Genomic DNA, 15,283 nt, shown 5'->3' on the forward strand with positions numbered 1-15,283 from the left:
CAATTTAACGAATCAATCTTCTAGTCTCTTCAAGAGAGCCATAAGAGCAATCCTAAATTTTTCTGATGAATAGCAGATTGAAATTAACCACATTTGATTTGAAGAGTCGTAATTCTGGGTTAATTTGTCTTTTCTCCCTGTAAATTAGCAAGACAAGTGAAATTCTCACATCATGGCTCGTCCTTGCATATCGTTTTCAAAAGATGCACGCGCATTTTAACAAAAAAATATGCCGCAAGTTTTTTGGACTAGGAATACAAAATAAATAGGTTTCATCAAGAGGAAAACTTGTAATTGTTTGGGAAAGGAGTATGTATGGAGCAGTATTAAAAATACTGGGTAGGATCTAGGGGGGCAGCTTCTTTGTTCTTTTCTGAAAATCCAGCCGAGTTTGTCATAAACTATAGTCACAATCAGTTGGACTGCGTTAAACAGAAAGGAACCAAGCCACATCAATTATTGCCAAATATAATCAGGCAATTTAATTTTTTACATGAAAACTATTGTGCGGATTTTCGTGAAAATTTTAGTGGATTTTCTCCATACTACAAAGCTAATTCCCTAAAATTTTCCAAGGAACCCACACGAACGTTCTCTCGTAAAAAATTAAATAGCCCAGTTAAATTTGGCAATAGCTGATGTGGCTTGGTTCCTTTCTGTTAAACGCGATCCACTTGTCTTATTCATTTTGTCTTTTCTCTCTTTCAACTTGAGCCTCATTTTTCTTTATTACAGTTAGACAAAAGACAGAAGAGGTCCTTTTATTTGTTGTCTTATTTTACTCGAAGATTCAAATGAGTTGTCAGACACGGCAGGAAGTATAAGAAACTTAAACACCATGCCACTACAATTACAATCTAGAGCAATTTATGTTTCTTTCAAAGGAACACTTTCACGGGGACAATATGGATTTTTAGAATTTCTCAATCCTTATTTGATTTTTTAGGATCGCTGAATCTCTCAATGAGCTGGATGAATATGCATTGTGGTCTATACATTCTTATCATTGTTTCTGGTTTTTTTTTTTTTTTATAGATTATTATTCCAACAAGATTCTCCTACAGTTATGTTCAACGAGAGCCTTTCCACCGACAGACATGGTTTATGGTTGCTTTAGCTGCTGCCTCTATTGTCATAATCATCATGGTGATTGCTATTCTGTGTGTCAAAAGCAAAAGTCACAAATACAAACGTAAGTTATTCCTCTCCAATTCAAGGTCATATTAAAGGTTACACTTAGTCTTAAGGCTGTTTAAAAAAATCCTCGTCTGTAAGTCATTAGTGAGCCTTGTTAAGTTAATATTGGTAAAATCTGGTGAGATGGCTATTGTCTCAATCTGCCGGCTTCATTGGAACTTCTTCAGCCATGAGTACGTATTGGTTATCCTTTATCCATGTCTGTCTTTTGGGTCACTCAGCCTGCAAAACCGCTGTAGACAATTCCAACTCATTCTCGCCAGTTCTCAAAACTCTGATTACTATCAGTAAGGCTTCCCGAATAGTTCTTTCTTACTTTGTGAGGAAACTTTTCTGTTAATTTACCAAATACAGTGAAACCTCGCTAAGTCGGTTTTCATCGGGACCGAGGAAATTTACCGAGTTAAGCGGGTTACCGACTTACGCGGACTGCCACTTTTCCTGCCGCGCTTTTTCAAATTTCGCGCCCTAAATTGGACAAACGCAAACGTGCGTGTAGAGTGACTTGTAGGAGTGTTTAGGAGAGCCATTTGATCGAAGAGAATGGTACTAAAGAGTAAAATTTCATGAGATGCACTTGAAATTGCGTGTTGTAAGTGTCAGGGCATCATGAAGTCATCGGGTTAATCGTATGTTGGGGTGCCGCGGCACCCCATTGCGTATCACCCCCCGCGCACCCCACGCGGCATGCCGCGCGGTGATGCGCCGCGGCCACCCGCTATGGCGGGTCGTTGAACTGAAAATGCAACGTATCAATACTCGCTAAAATCTCCGAAAAACTCTGCGGAAGATTCCTGGGGGGAGCGGGGAAGGGCAATGCAAGATGGTAGGGGGAGAGGGGCCGGTGCCGACTTGACCTGTCAACTCATCGATGCGTGAAATTGCTTAATTATGCATGCGTGTTTTCACACGCGCGATAAGATAACACGCGGTATCAGATATCCTATTCTCTACTGTTCTCATCTTTCGTGTCGTTATCGAGTGTTTTTGATTCCTTATCTCTCTATTTCCGATGTCGTTTCTCGCACTGCGCTGCGCTTTCTCGGAGATTCGCTCACCCTTCGTGGCGTAACTTGACCCGACCCGCACCGCACCGCGCACGGAAACACTACCTACGCTTGATCACGGGTGACGATCGAAGAAAAACAGGTCGAGATGGAAAAATTTCACCGAGTTAAGCGGGTTCAGAATCTGACCAAACCGAGATACCGAGACTTATTTAGCATTGTGTTATATGGGTGATAAACGGGACCGGGCGATTCTACCGACTAAAGCGGGTTACCGGCTTATCCGGAAACCGACTTAGCGAGGTTTTACTGTATCATGAGGACACCCTTATCTAGTTGTTGTGTGCCCCAACATGCCTATATCTATCTATACCAGCCTGGCGCCTGTCTCTCCTTTTCATCCTCTCAACCCCGCGCCAGGCACCTCCCTTGTCCGCGATTCCGCGACCTCGGAACTCCCGTTAGCCCGGTACCGCCTGGCACGGATGATTCCCTACCTGTTTCTTTCCCGGCTTTCCCTTCATGATGATCATCCCCTTGAACAGCAACCAGGAGACAGTAGACCACACTCTGATTTTGGCATCGCTAGGGCCACCACGCCGCGCCGGGATCGCGACCTCCTGACATAGTCACATAGCAGTTAGATTTGTTGTCACCTCACTGTACGCCTATCGACTTATACATAGTTTGTACCCACGATACCTGTAGTTGTCTTTTCGTTCATTCATCATACCCATATTCGGTACCACCACGGTACACCTACGTACACTGGCCCAGCACCAGAACATTACAGTGGCGCAGTCGGCAAAAGAACAACACTCCTGGTCCCACTCTACAAAGTTCTTCAAAGGTTTGTGAAGTGCATTTCACCCTGTCTTTAATTTTGATTGGTATTTTGTTCTTGTTGTGTCTCGTTCCTTCCCCACACCCCAAAAATGGTCGACGACGGTACAAAAATTAAAGATCTCACATTTTTGAGCAAATTAATTGGAGAGTTTAAGGGTGAAGTAACAGAATATTATGATTTTGTGGTTAATTGTGACAATGCAGTGCGTATCGCTCATTCATCAGTTCCTCTTCTTACAATCATTCATTCTAACTTAAGCAGTTCGGTAAAATCACGTATTAGAGGCAAAGTGTTTAATTCATGGACAGAATTAAAAGAAGCGCTCGATGTGTTTTATCTTGATAGGAAAAACTATGTCCAACTTATGGAAGAGATGAATAACATTAGGCAGAATCCCAAAGAATCAGTTATTGACTTTTATAACCGCATAAATTCTACTAGGATCCGCATATTATCTACATTAAGTACTTCTGAAAACACTAGGAATGCGGGAAAAATAGAAATCATCGAGGAATTAGCACTTAGTAGGTTTATCTACCACTCCTTGCCAGAAATTTCACGATTTCTTAGATGCCAAACTCTTGAAAATTTACTCCAAGCATTGAACAAGGCTGAGGAAGAGGAACAATTCTTGAAAGTAGGTTCTCAGAGAGTGGCACCTAAAAAATGGTGCGATCAATGTAAAATGTCTAACCACGATTCTATTGAATGCACAAAGCAAAAATTTACTAATAAAAATATAAATTTTAACACATTTCAACCGGAAACATCGAATATTTGCAATCAAAGCCAATTTATGCATCAATTTGACCCATCTCAGAATATGAACGCCCTTCCCAACACGCCGCAGCAACCGAGCCCTAGCAACACATTTTCTTACTCAAACGTTCACCCAAATTTTTTCCAATCACCGAATCCCACTTTCAACAGGTATCAAAATTATCCGTACAATTCTAATTACCCAAGCCCCAATTATAATCCTAACTTCCAAGCGCAACCTAATCCGAGTTTGGTCCCGCAACCCAATTTTCGCTACGAGAATCAGAATCCCAACTCGCAGAATTATCAGGCTAACCCCGGTCAGCAAGCACAAAAAAAATTCTGTATTTTCTGCAACATGCATAATCACGACGCTAATAACTGTTTCAAATTAATCAATCTACAAAAGAAAAACCAACAAAATTTTAATGCTCCGCAAAATTACTCTCAAAGTCAGTCACAGAATAGCTTTCAATATAATAATTCTAACGGGTATAATAATTCTAATGTGTCTGGTACTTCTAAGGGTTATTCTCCACACAAATTTTGCGATATTCATAAAATTAAGGGGCACACGACTGAAGAATGTAGTAGAAATCCTGCGAATAATAGGTTTAGAGATCAAAAATCCAACCCACCCCAATCTAATGTACACGTTTGCACCGAAGAGTCTTTAAACTAACAAGACCTTTCAGCTTCCGTCAGTCCGAAAGGTCCCCACATTTTGCAAGCAACAGCCAAAATTTTACTAAAGCTGACGAAAATCAATTATGTAACCATAATTTAGTATCTAATGCACAAATCTCAAATGTTTCAAACACTAAGTCAGAATCTCATGTGAATAGTTTCCATAAATCTTCCGATTCATCCATCAAATCTCCTTTGCCATCTGTTGAATCAATTTCGGCAGACAATCGTGACGCTGACCTGTTAAGTAACCAAAACAACGCAGTTTCACAATCTTCTCAATTTGATTTATATCCTAAAATGTTTGAGGCAAGACACGCTGCTATTTTTAATTCGTGTCAAGAATTCTTTGATGCAATCGATCAAACGACAGAACGCGTACCGCATCCAACGGAAAATTCAACTGAAAATTTAGCATTTAAGTCAACTGAAAATTCAAGTGAAAATCTAGCAGGTAAATCAAGTGAAAATTTAGCATTTAAGTCAACTGAAAATTCAAGTGAAAATTTAGCAGGTAAATCAAGTGAAAATTTAGCATTTAAGTCAACTGAAAATTCAAGTGAAAATTTAGTATTTAAGTCAACAACAAATTCAACTGAAAATTTAGTATTTAAGTCAACAGAAAATTCAAGTGAAAAGTTAGCATTTAAGTCAAGCGAAAATTTAACATTTAAGTCAAGTGAAAATTTAACATTTAAGTCAAGTGAAGATTCGAGTGAAAACTTAGCACGCATGCTAAGTGAAAATTTAGTTTGTAAGCCAATTGAAAATTCAGCCTCGAAGCATAATGAAAGTTTAGTCAATAAGCAAAGTGAAAACTCAGTTGATAAGTCAAGCAAAAATTTAATACGTAAGCAAAATGAAAATTTATTCCGTGAACCAAATAAAAGTTCAAGCAACTCATCAAGTGAAAATATAGTTAGTAAGAAACCTAAAAATTCAAAACTTAAAACAAAAGAAAATCAAATTAATAAATTAAATTCAAATCATCCAAATGAATCTCCTGGTTTAGAGTTAGGTAGCACAAACGCAAACTTAGACTCAAGAGAAAATTTTCAACCCCACGTTAGAAACACTGTAAGCACTAATAGCAGCCATGACATACAAATTACTCTTGGAGACGACGTCTGCGAAGATAATAGTAACTCCTGTTTTAGTGTCCAATCTTCAGAAAAATTAGTCAGTAAGAATAACAGTAAATCCATGTACGATTTCAAAACGAGAGCTTTCAGATCCTACTTTAAATGGTGGAAGTATAGAAACGGCAAATCATTACAGAAAAGCGATCGCGTATCCACTATTTTTAGAAATTACCTGCATTCTGAATTGAGTGTACTTACCAGATTTCAGGTCTGGGTTGAGCAATTTTATCCTATTTTATTATTTTTTACATTTCTGTTGAATTTTCCTTTCGTTATGGCAAATAAAATCGCACAAAATTACAGCACGAAAGAAGGTTATACCATAATTTCGAGGGCTTTTAAAAAGAGTCTCAAATCCATTATTTTATTGCTCACTTTCAATGCTATTCTCGGCCCACGCCATGTAACAACGTATTTAAAAGGTAATTTTGATTCAAGTGCGCTCGGTGATTTCGTTTCGGAACCAAATTCTACGTTGATCGAGAAAAATATTCATTGCGAATCTAAGGGCAAAAATACTGTATCTGTTATTGCTTATTTAAGTAACCATCCTCTAAAACTGATGACAGACACGGGTGCTGACGTCAGTTTGTTGCGTTATGATAGCATTAAGAATCTGTCGTTTCAACTTAACCCTGCTGAAAAATTAACTCTGAACGGGCTTGCCGCCAATAGCCCCATCGTCACAGAGGGAACAACAGTCATCAAACTCAGCGCAGAAAATCAGACATTCCCTATTAAGTTTCACGTGGTCAAGTGGCCATGTAACATTCCGCATGATGGTATAATAGGTAACGACTTTTTAACCAATGAAAATGCTCTGATTGATTTCTCTTCGTATACACTGAAAATTGACTCAATTTCTACGCCAATCAGGTTACACCGTGAAATCGATGGAAATCAGTCAGACATTATCATGTTGAAACCAAGGTCGGAATCGGTGATTCAAATTGATGTTAAAAATGATTTAGAGTTTGGTATAACCCCGGAACTGCAGATTTCGGACGGCGTATATTTGGCCCGCTCCGTGGTGAAAGTAGAAAATAATCGAGCAATCACAACGGTACTCAATACCACGCACAGAACAGTCAACATTCACCGCATTAATTTAGTACTTGATGAAATCCCTCCACCGCCGAAGCCTGTGTTAAACGTGCAGTCGGAAATTAGTAATAAGACCCTTAGTGCAGATAGATTGAAACTTTTGAAAGAGAATTTACGCCTAGATCATTTGAATGAGAAAGAAAGAAACGGAATTCTTAAATTATGCACAAAGTACCATTCAATTTTCCATTTACCGGGAGACTCTCTTCCGTACACAAATTTGGTTCAACACGAAATTCGAGTCACCGATCCGAACCCCATTAAAAGTAAATTGTACCGTCCACCGCAACGACATTACGAAGAGATTAAGAGACAAACGGATGAAATGTTGCGTCAGAAAATAATTAGGCATTCGAACAGTCCTTACAGCAGTCCCATTCTCATGGTTCCAAAAAAGTCAGACGCGTCCGGGCAAACTAAATGGCGTCTTTGCGTAGACTATAGGGCACTCAATAAAGTCACGATTGGTGACGCGTACCCCCTCCCCTCCATTTCCACAATTTTAGAAAATCTGGGGCACAGTAAGTTTTTCACGGTATTAGATGTCTCATCGGCTTTTCATTTGGTGAAAATCCGACCTGAAGACATAGCAAAAACAGCATATAATACGCCTTTTGGTCATTTTGAATGGTTACGCATGCCGTTTGGATTAAAAACAGCATGTGCGACACAACAACGGCTCATGGACCGCCTCCTAATGGGGTTACAGGGTTCTCAATGCTTTGTGTATCTGGATGACGTAGTTCTGGCCAACTCAAATTGGGAGGACCACGAAAAACAAATTGAAGAGGTTTTTAAAAGGTTTTTAAAGGGTAACATCGTGTTACAACCCGCAAAATGTGAATTTCTGCGCAAAGAGGTAATGTATTTAGGTCACACAATTTCAGAAAAGGGCGTAACTCCGAACGACGACAAAATTAAGGCCGTTTTAAAGTACAAGGAGCCCACAAATCAGACGCAAATTAAGGAATACCTGGGTTTTGTTGGGTACTACCGCCGTTTCTTGCCTTCATTTTCCAGAGTATGTTACCCGTTACTCAAGCTACTAAGAAAGGGTGTAGAATTTCATTGGGGCCAAACACAACAAGACGCCTTCAATAAAATAAAGGAAATGCTAACGTCCAAGCCTCTATTGCAGCATCCAAAATGGGATCAATTCTTCAACATTTCAGTTGACGCGTGTAACCGCGGCCTCGGGAGCGTATTATCACAGGGGGACGTCCCTAACGACTTACCAATTGCTTATGCCTCGCGTTTACTTAACAATGCGGAGAAACACTATTCAACAACGGAAAAAGAGTGTCTTGCGGCGGTATGGAGTGTTTCTCATTTTTATCACTATGTAGCGGGTAGACACTTTAAAATCTACACAGATCACCGAGCTCTCACTTGGCTTTTCAATTGCAAAGACCCAAGTTCTCGATTGGTCCGTTGGCGTCTTAAATTAGAACAATTTGACTACGAAATTTGTTACAAACCGGGCCGAATCAACTCTAATGCTGATGCTCTCTCTAGGAACCCAATAATGTTGATCAACAGTGATAAAAACCTTTATGATGATTTTATTAAATTCCATTACGCATCACTGGAACCACGCGATTTAAAAATAATTAAAGATAATATTTTTGATAAATCTCCCTTTTGCATATTTTTTTCAAAAGACTTAAAAGAAGAAAACCCTTTATTTAATAATGTGTCCAACGCTTTCGACCTAAATTCTATTAAGGAAATTGAACTTTATGACGCTGTAGTGCTTAAAAACGATAAGAAAACGTCTTTTCTTTTAATAAATAGGTTGAATCACTTTGATGAATTTTCATATAGAGAGCTACTTTATTGCCTTCTAAATTTAAAAGAGAAACTGAAAAGTTTAAAATTCAAAAAAGTTTTTATCCAAAATCCATGTGACTTTAATCCTAAAATAAAATTAGACGCTGTGATTAATTTAATTTACTTTGTTTTCGAAGGAAAAAAGGAAATAATATTGGTATCTAAAGATAGGTTAATTCCGCAGACTAAAGAAGAGATGCTCAACATTTTAAAAGAATTTCATGATTCCCCCCTAAGTGGTCACTCAGGATTTAATAGGACATATAAAAGAGTTAAGGAAATTTACAGGTGGCCTCAAATGAAAGCTTTCATCAAAGATTATATTAAGAAATGCCCCTCCTGTAGCGTAAATAAAAGTTCACCTAAAATTAAGCAACCCATGGAAATAACCACTACAAGTGACCGTCCATTTCAGCGTTTATCCATGGATATTGTAGGTCCGCTTTGTTTGTCTGAGCAGGGAAACAAATTTATTTTAACTTTACAATGCGATTTGACAAAGTTTTCTTATGCTTATCCAATTCCAAATCACGAGGCAGAGACGATTGCTAACAAATTACTTGATTTTTTCTGTTTGTTCGGATTTCCGGAATCCTTGCTCTCGGACCAAGCTACCGAATTTGTTGGAAATGTGATAAAAAGTTTAAATAAATTCCTTAAAATCCGTCACATTCACTCAAGTGTGTATCACCCCGAAAGTAATGGCGCACTTGAACGTTCCCATAGAACATTGAAAGAATACCTGAGACACTATGTCAAAAATAATGGAACAGATTGGGACGAATTCATCGGCTTTGCAATGTTCTGCTACAACACACAAATTCACGCTAGTACACATTTTTCTCCTTTCGAACTGATTTTTGGTAAAAAAGCATATGTACCTAACACTCTCTCTCGATCTCCTACTTTTAAATACACTTATGAAGATTATTGCGATAGATTAAAATTAAAATTAAATCAAACACACATGTTAGCAAAAGATTATTTAAACCAATCAAAAATTACTTCTAAAAAATGTTACGATAGAAAGCTAAATCCCATTGAATTAAAAGTAAATGACTTAGTTTATGTTGTAAATAAAACTCTGAAAGAAGGAATGCCACAAAGTTTACAACCAAAATATAAAGGGCCCTATCAAGTTCTTGAACTCTTTGATAACCAAACAGCCCTGTTACAAATAGGTAAAAACAAAACGAAAGTATATCACTTAAATTTACTCAAACCGTGTGTTTCAGATTCCGACAGTGAGGAGGAAGAAGCATGAATCCGCAACACTTTTTAGGGATAGCTATACTGGGACTTCTTGCCGGAATATGGTGCGAGACACCGTATAACATAACCCCTATCTTACATCAATCGGGAATTTACTATCATAACTTGGGTCTAACTAAAATTGCTAACGACCAATACACTTTACTCTCTTTTTTAAACGTGTCATTTTATACCGAAAAATTACATATTATTAAAAAGGCGGCCAGTAAATCTTCTAACATTTGCGGACATGTTTCTCAAGAGAAACATATCGATTTGCACTGTAACACAACGATCAAGGAAATCGAGCAAGCTGTAACATCTTTAGAAAATAAACTGGAAACAGTAAACCACTTATTAGGCCACAATTTTCATGAAAAAAGAAACCGTCGAGGCCTGTTCGACGGCGTAAGCTACGTTACGAATTGGCTTTTTGGCATCCCCGATGCCAAAGATGCCCAATTTTACTCTGAATCTATTTCCAACTTGTTGCACAACAATAAGGAAACACAAACATTAATGCGCACGCAGGTCAATTTAATTTCCGACACCATCAAAAATTATAACGTAAGCACTGAGTCATTGAAAACCGCCGAAGAATCACTTAATGCCAACGTTAGAGTTTTTAATGATGAAGCGTTAAGAACTAGGGCTAATATATCATTTCTAGAGTTACAAGGGATGATATTGCGCCAATTAAACTTGCTTAATACGCTGATCGCCGAACTGCGAGACGAGTTAAACGTTTTAATCGAATCAATTCTTTTTATAAAGCAGAAAGTTATTCACCCAAGCATAATCACTCCGAAATCGCTCAAAACTGAACTAGAGAAAATTAAGCTAACAGGAGACAACGAGTTGCCTTTCGCCCCACAAAACTTCAACAACATTTATAAATATTTTACAATCTGCAATATCGCCGCCTTTTATGACAACGATCTTTTAATTTTTTCGATTAAAATCCCACTAGTCACCGGAATTACATATAATCTGTTCCACCTTCTTCCCCTCCCGGCCACAACACCCGAACATCGAAGCGTTTTTTCCATTATCGACACCCAATTCCCTTACCTTTTGATAAACACAGCAAGAACAAAGTATTGTCTAATTAAGGATAGGACTGGATGCACCAGCACTTCCGACGGAGAATACATCTGTACGGACCTGGTTACTTACTCAACGGCGCAAAACCCAGTTTGCGAAACGGAACTGCTCATGGCCCCGACCGAAGTTCCTGAGGATTGCCTAACTCGGACCTTGAAGGCGAACCTGGAAATCTGGCACTCCATCCAGCCTAACTCCTGGCTCTTCACGGTAACCAAACCCACGGCCGCGTCTATTACCTGTGAGGAGGACGCATCCCACATCTTGGACGCAACAATCGAAGGCTCCGGCATTCTAACTCTCCGCTCAAGCTGTCAGCTATATACATTCTCCACTACATTGAAAGCTTCATCCAATTATTCGTCCAATGTCACCCATTACATCCCAAAATTCAACATTTCAATTGACGATTGTTGCGTGTACAAAAGTCAGTTCATTAACCAACAGGCAAACTTAATGAAACCCCTCTCTATTACTGGAATAAACTTAGAGGAACTACGACACACCAAACATAAACTAGACAAATTCCAAGAAATTTTAGATGATAACTTAAGCAAACCCCATATTGTAACACACTCTATTTTGTATCAATCATATTTAGCATTTACAATCATTGTAATAGCCCTCATAATAACATATGTATTTTGCTGTAAATGCTGTAACTGCCGTTGGTTACCCATTCTGGGAAAGTTATGGCCCGAATCCAACAAAAACGCACCTCTAGATCTATCAAAAATTTGCATAACCAATATCAATTTAAATAGATATCGAAGTCGTTCACGTAACCACGAATCTGGAAGCGAAGATGAACAAATAGAACTTAATAGGAGCCCACCGATAGTAACTCCTAGGCGACCCGCCACCCGATCGCAATCAATTAGGACCTAGGCACTCACTGTTACCGTTACAATAAAACTTACTTTACATTTTGGTAACTTTATTTAAATTAAATTTCGGTAACTTATTTAAATAAAATTGTGGTAACTTTAATTGTATTACATTTTGGTAGCTACAATTGAATTATATTTTGGTAAATTCTGCTAAGTTTAATTGAATTGAATTTAAGTACAATAAAGCGCAACACCTTACCAAGAGAGGATTACGCGCTAGATATAACTCAAATTTGACGTTTAACAGATAGCACCATTATTGCTGTGTTTGCATTTTAAAATTTTAGGTACTTTTATTTAGTGACGTCGTCTACTTTGGTAAAATAAAAAAAAAAAAAAAAAAAAAAAAAAAAAAAAAAGAGCAACATTTTGTGATATTTCATCCTTCATCTCATTTATATGCTCGAATACATTACACGTGATTTATGTACATATATTTAATGATCTTTAATTATAAAATTTTACAGCTAGATCTATCTGTCCTCCTAATATAGTTGCTCTTGCACTCCTGACAGCTTAGCCGGTAACCTTCTAAGCTGCTAATACCATTATTCTCATCTTTTCCGTCGTTCTTTTTATATTCTTATTATCTTATTATCTTATTTGTACTACCCAAAGTAGGTACTTTGTCTCACACAACTCATTTAGTCCTTGAGTCGCTGTACATAATTATTTTAAGTTCCGCCCACATTATGAAGGAATCATTACTCAGAACTACAGCAACTTTATGTCCCCGTGTAAATAATATTTTAAATTCACTACATACTTTTCTATGATTGCTTAATGTTAAATAAGTAACAAGTTTAAATGTATTCAGTCGATCCCTGTCCCTTTGATTCTTCCTTCATCATTCTTCTGCTTAAATCTTGACTTTACCTAACGAGCATCTTTACGCATACATCTTCCCTTGTTTTCTTTTATTCCTCTTCAGATCCACCGGATCAGTCACGCCTTTTCAAATATCTCATTATTTCTGACATTCTTCGATAATCCCTTTTTTTTTTTTTCCTTCTAAAAAAAAAAAAAAAAAAAAAAAAAAAAAAAAAAATTAAAATTTCTTCAAAATTTTAATTTTTTTTTTTTTTCTCACATGGAGGGAGGAGTGTTGTGTGCCCCAACATGCCTATATCTATCTATACCAGCCTGGCGCCTGTCTCTCCTTTTCATCCTCTCAACCCCGCGCCAGGCACCTCCCTTGTCCGCGATTCCGCGACCTCGGAACTCCCGTTAGCCCGGTACCGCCTGGCACGGATGATTCCCTACCTGTTTCTTTCCCGGCTTTCCCTTCATGATGATCATCCCCTTGAACAGCAACCAGGAGACAGTAGACCACACTCTGATTTTGGCATCGCTAGGGCCACCACGCCGCGCCGGGATCGCGACCTCCTGACATAGTCACATAGCAGTTAGATTTGTTGTCACCTCACTGTACGCCTATCGACTTATACATAGTTTGTACCCACGATACCTGTAGTTGTCTTTTCGTTCATTCATCATACCCATATTCGGTACCACCACGGTACACCTACGTACACTGGCCCAGCACCAGAACATTACATAGTCTTGCCTTTGCTATTTTCAGGAAACTTCATCCTGTAAGCAGTTCATATCCCAAAAGTAAATCAAAATCATTTATACCAACAAAGAAAGAATTGAATTCATTAGAGTTACAAGAAACTAATCTTGACGACAACCAATCTACATTATTTTTCAAATTTATTGACTCTATGAACTCCAGATAAGACATTTTTGGCTTTATTGAACAACTTAATGCCTATAATGAGTGACGATTCCTTCATAATGTCGGTCATATCTTAATCAACTGGTTTTCCTTTTACAGAAGAAGCCCAGAAGACATTAGAAGAGTCCATGGCGATGGATATTGATGATCGTCAGCAACTTGCGTTGGAGTTGTACCGGTCAAGACATGCTGGTGGGGCTAGTATTAGTGGAACTCTGAGTAAGAGAGGAACTTTAGCACGCAAGTCTATGGTACATCCAGGGCCTCATCCAATGCTGGGTAAATCTCCACCAAGACCATCCCCAGCCTCCGTTGCTTATCATAGTGATGAAGAAAGTCTAAAAGGATATGATGAGAACCCTGATGACAGTTCTGTAACGGAGAAACCATCAGAAATCAGCTCAACTGACTCACAGGTTTGTAATTGAATTCTTCAATTTCCATTTGTCTCATCTTAAAGTAATTGCATTTGTGTACTTTTCCTAGGGAGACCATTTGGAACAGGGGTATTTATTTATTTCTTAGTAGAGAAAGAAGTCGACTTTAAAGCTTCAAATTTCAGCAGAATACTCTGCTGACAGAAGGACCATGGAGGAAGTGTTCAAGAAATCACAGTGACTAGTTAGTAGTTTTACATAGAAAAAATGAAGTATGACAGGAAGTCTTCAACGTTGCAAACGGAGATACTTAGTTTCGTACTTTGGCCACGGATATGGCATTTGAATGCATATATATCAAAGGTGTTTGTCGGCAATCCTATAACTCGGTTTGCAACATTGCAGACTTCCTGTCATTCTTTATATTTTAAAGGGAAAACTACTCTACGGCAATTCTTTAAAACTGTCTTGATTTTTCTTCTCTGTGCGAAGAAAATTCTGCAAAAACTTCAAGGAATGATGTCAATTTGTTCTTTTTTAAAAAAGTAACATAGAGGCGAAGATTTTCAGACACCTTAAAGGAGATTTGTGATTGCAGACTTACGCCATCGATATATATATTTCCTGAAGGAATATCGATTGGTTTATATTTGATTATCCTGGAGAAAAGTGGAAAAAATACTAGCAAAATCTTAAAAAATTTTGATGGTCTTTGACAGATTTTACTTTTGGTGTCCTCTGACGATCAGTTTAGTGATGAATGAGTGTAATTTCTCTTGCCTTTTCTCTCGAATATTTTTACATTCCCATGTTTATTGCTTTTTCAGGGATCGGAAAGTGAAAATGAGAGTGTCTGCTCAGACCCTCATTCGTTTGTGAATCACTACGCAAATGTAAATGACTCTTTGCGACAGTCATGGAAGCGACAGAAACCTGTTCGTAATTATTCAAGTTACACCGACTCCGAGCCAGAGGGTAGTACAGTTGTTAGTTTAAATGGTGGACAAATCATCATGAATAACATGGCCCGATCTCGTGCGCCATTACCAGGGTTTTCTTCTTTCGTTTAAAAGAGGAGCTTTTATCAAATGACTTATTTTTTTGAAGACTGTTTTATGTATTAGATTTTTTTTTAAAATAATTATAAAGACCTGAGCCAATATGTCTTTAAATTAGATCTCCTAATATTTTTGTTGTCGAGTGTCTCTTTTTTTTCTTCTCTTTCGTCTCGAAATTTTGAAATGAAAGCTCATAGGTAAATCTGTTAAAGAGGTAAAGCTTTGTTTAGTTTTAATTTCACACTGCAAATTTATAGAACTGAGAACAATTTATTAATCAACAGTTAAT

At 38.0% G+C, this 15,283-nt stretch overlaps 1 protein-coding gene and 1 long non-coding RNA gene across 3 annotated transcripts in view; one reads left to right on the forward strand and one right to left on the reverse strand.

Moving 5' to 3' along the window:
* sdk (sidekick cell adhesion molecule) overlaps positions 1–15,277 on the forward strand; it is a 160,174-nt gene extending 144,897 nt beyond the window's left edge. For both annotated transcript variants that reach the window (XM_019055096.2, XM_019055106.2), the window contains 3 exons: positions 1,036–1,192; positions 13,659–13,975; positions 14,764–15,277. In XM_019055096.2, the coding sequence (XP_018910641.2) occupies positions 1,036–1,192; positions 13,659–13,975; positions 14,764–15,006 (717 nt within the window). In that variant the 3' untranslated portion in view covers positions 15,007–15,277. The remainder of the gene's footprint in view (positions 1–1,035; positions 1,193–13,658; positions 13,976–14,763) is intronic.
* Positions 1,813–13,645, reverse strand: LOC140223827 (uncharacterized). Its single transcript, XR_011899099.1, has 2 exons — positions 13,376–13,645; positions 1,813–2,536 (listed from the first exon to the last, which is right to left on the reverse strand). It is a non-coding gene; the product is annotated as an uncharacterized lncRNA (long non-coding RNA).
* Positions 15,278–15,283: the final 6 nt, after the last annotated feature.

Source organism: Bemisia tabaci, chromosome 1 (assembly GCF_918797505.1).
Source record: "Bemisia tabaci chromosome 1, PGI_BMITA_v3".
NCBI classification, from domain to species: Eukaryota; Metazoa; Arthropoda; class Insecta; order Hemiptera; family Aleyrodidae; genus Bemisia; species Bemisia tabaci.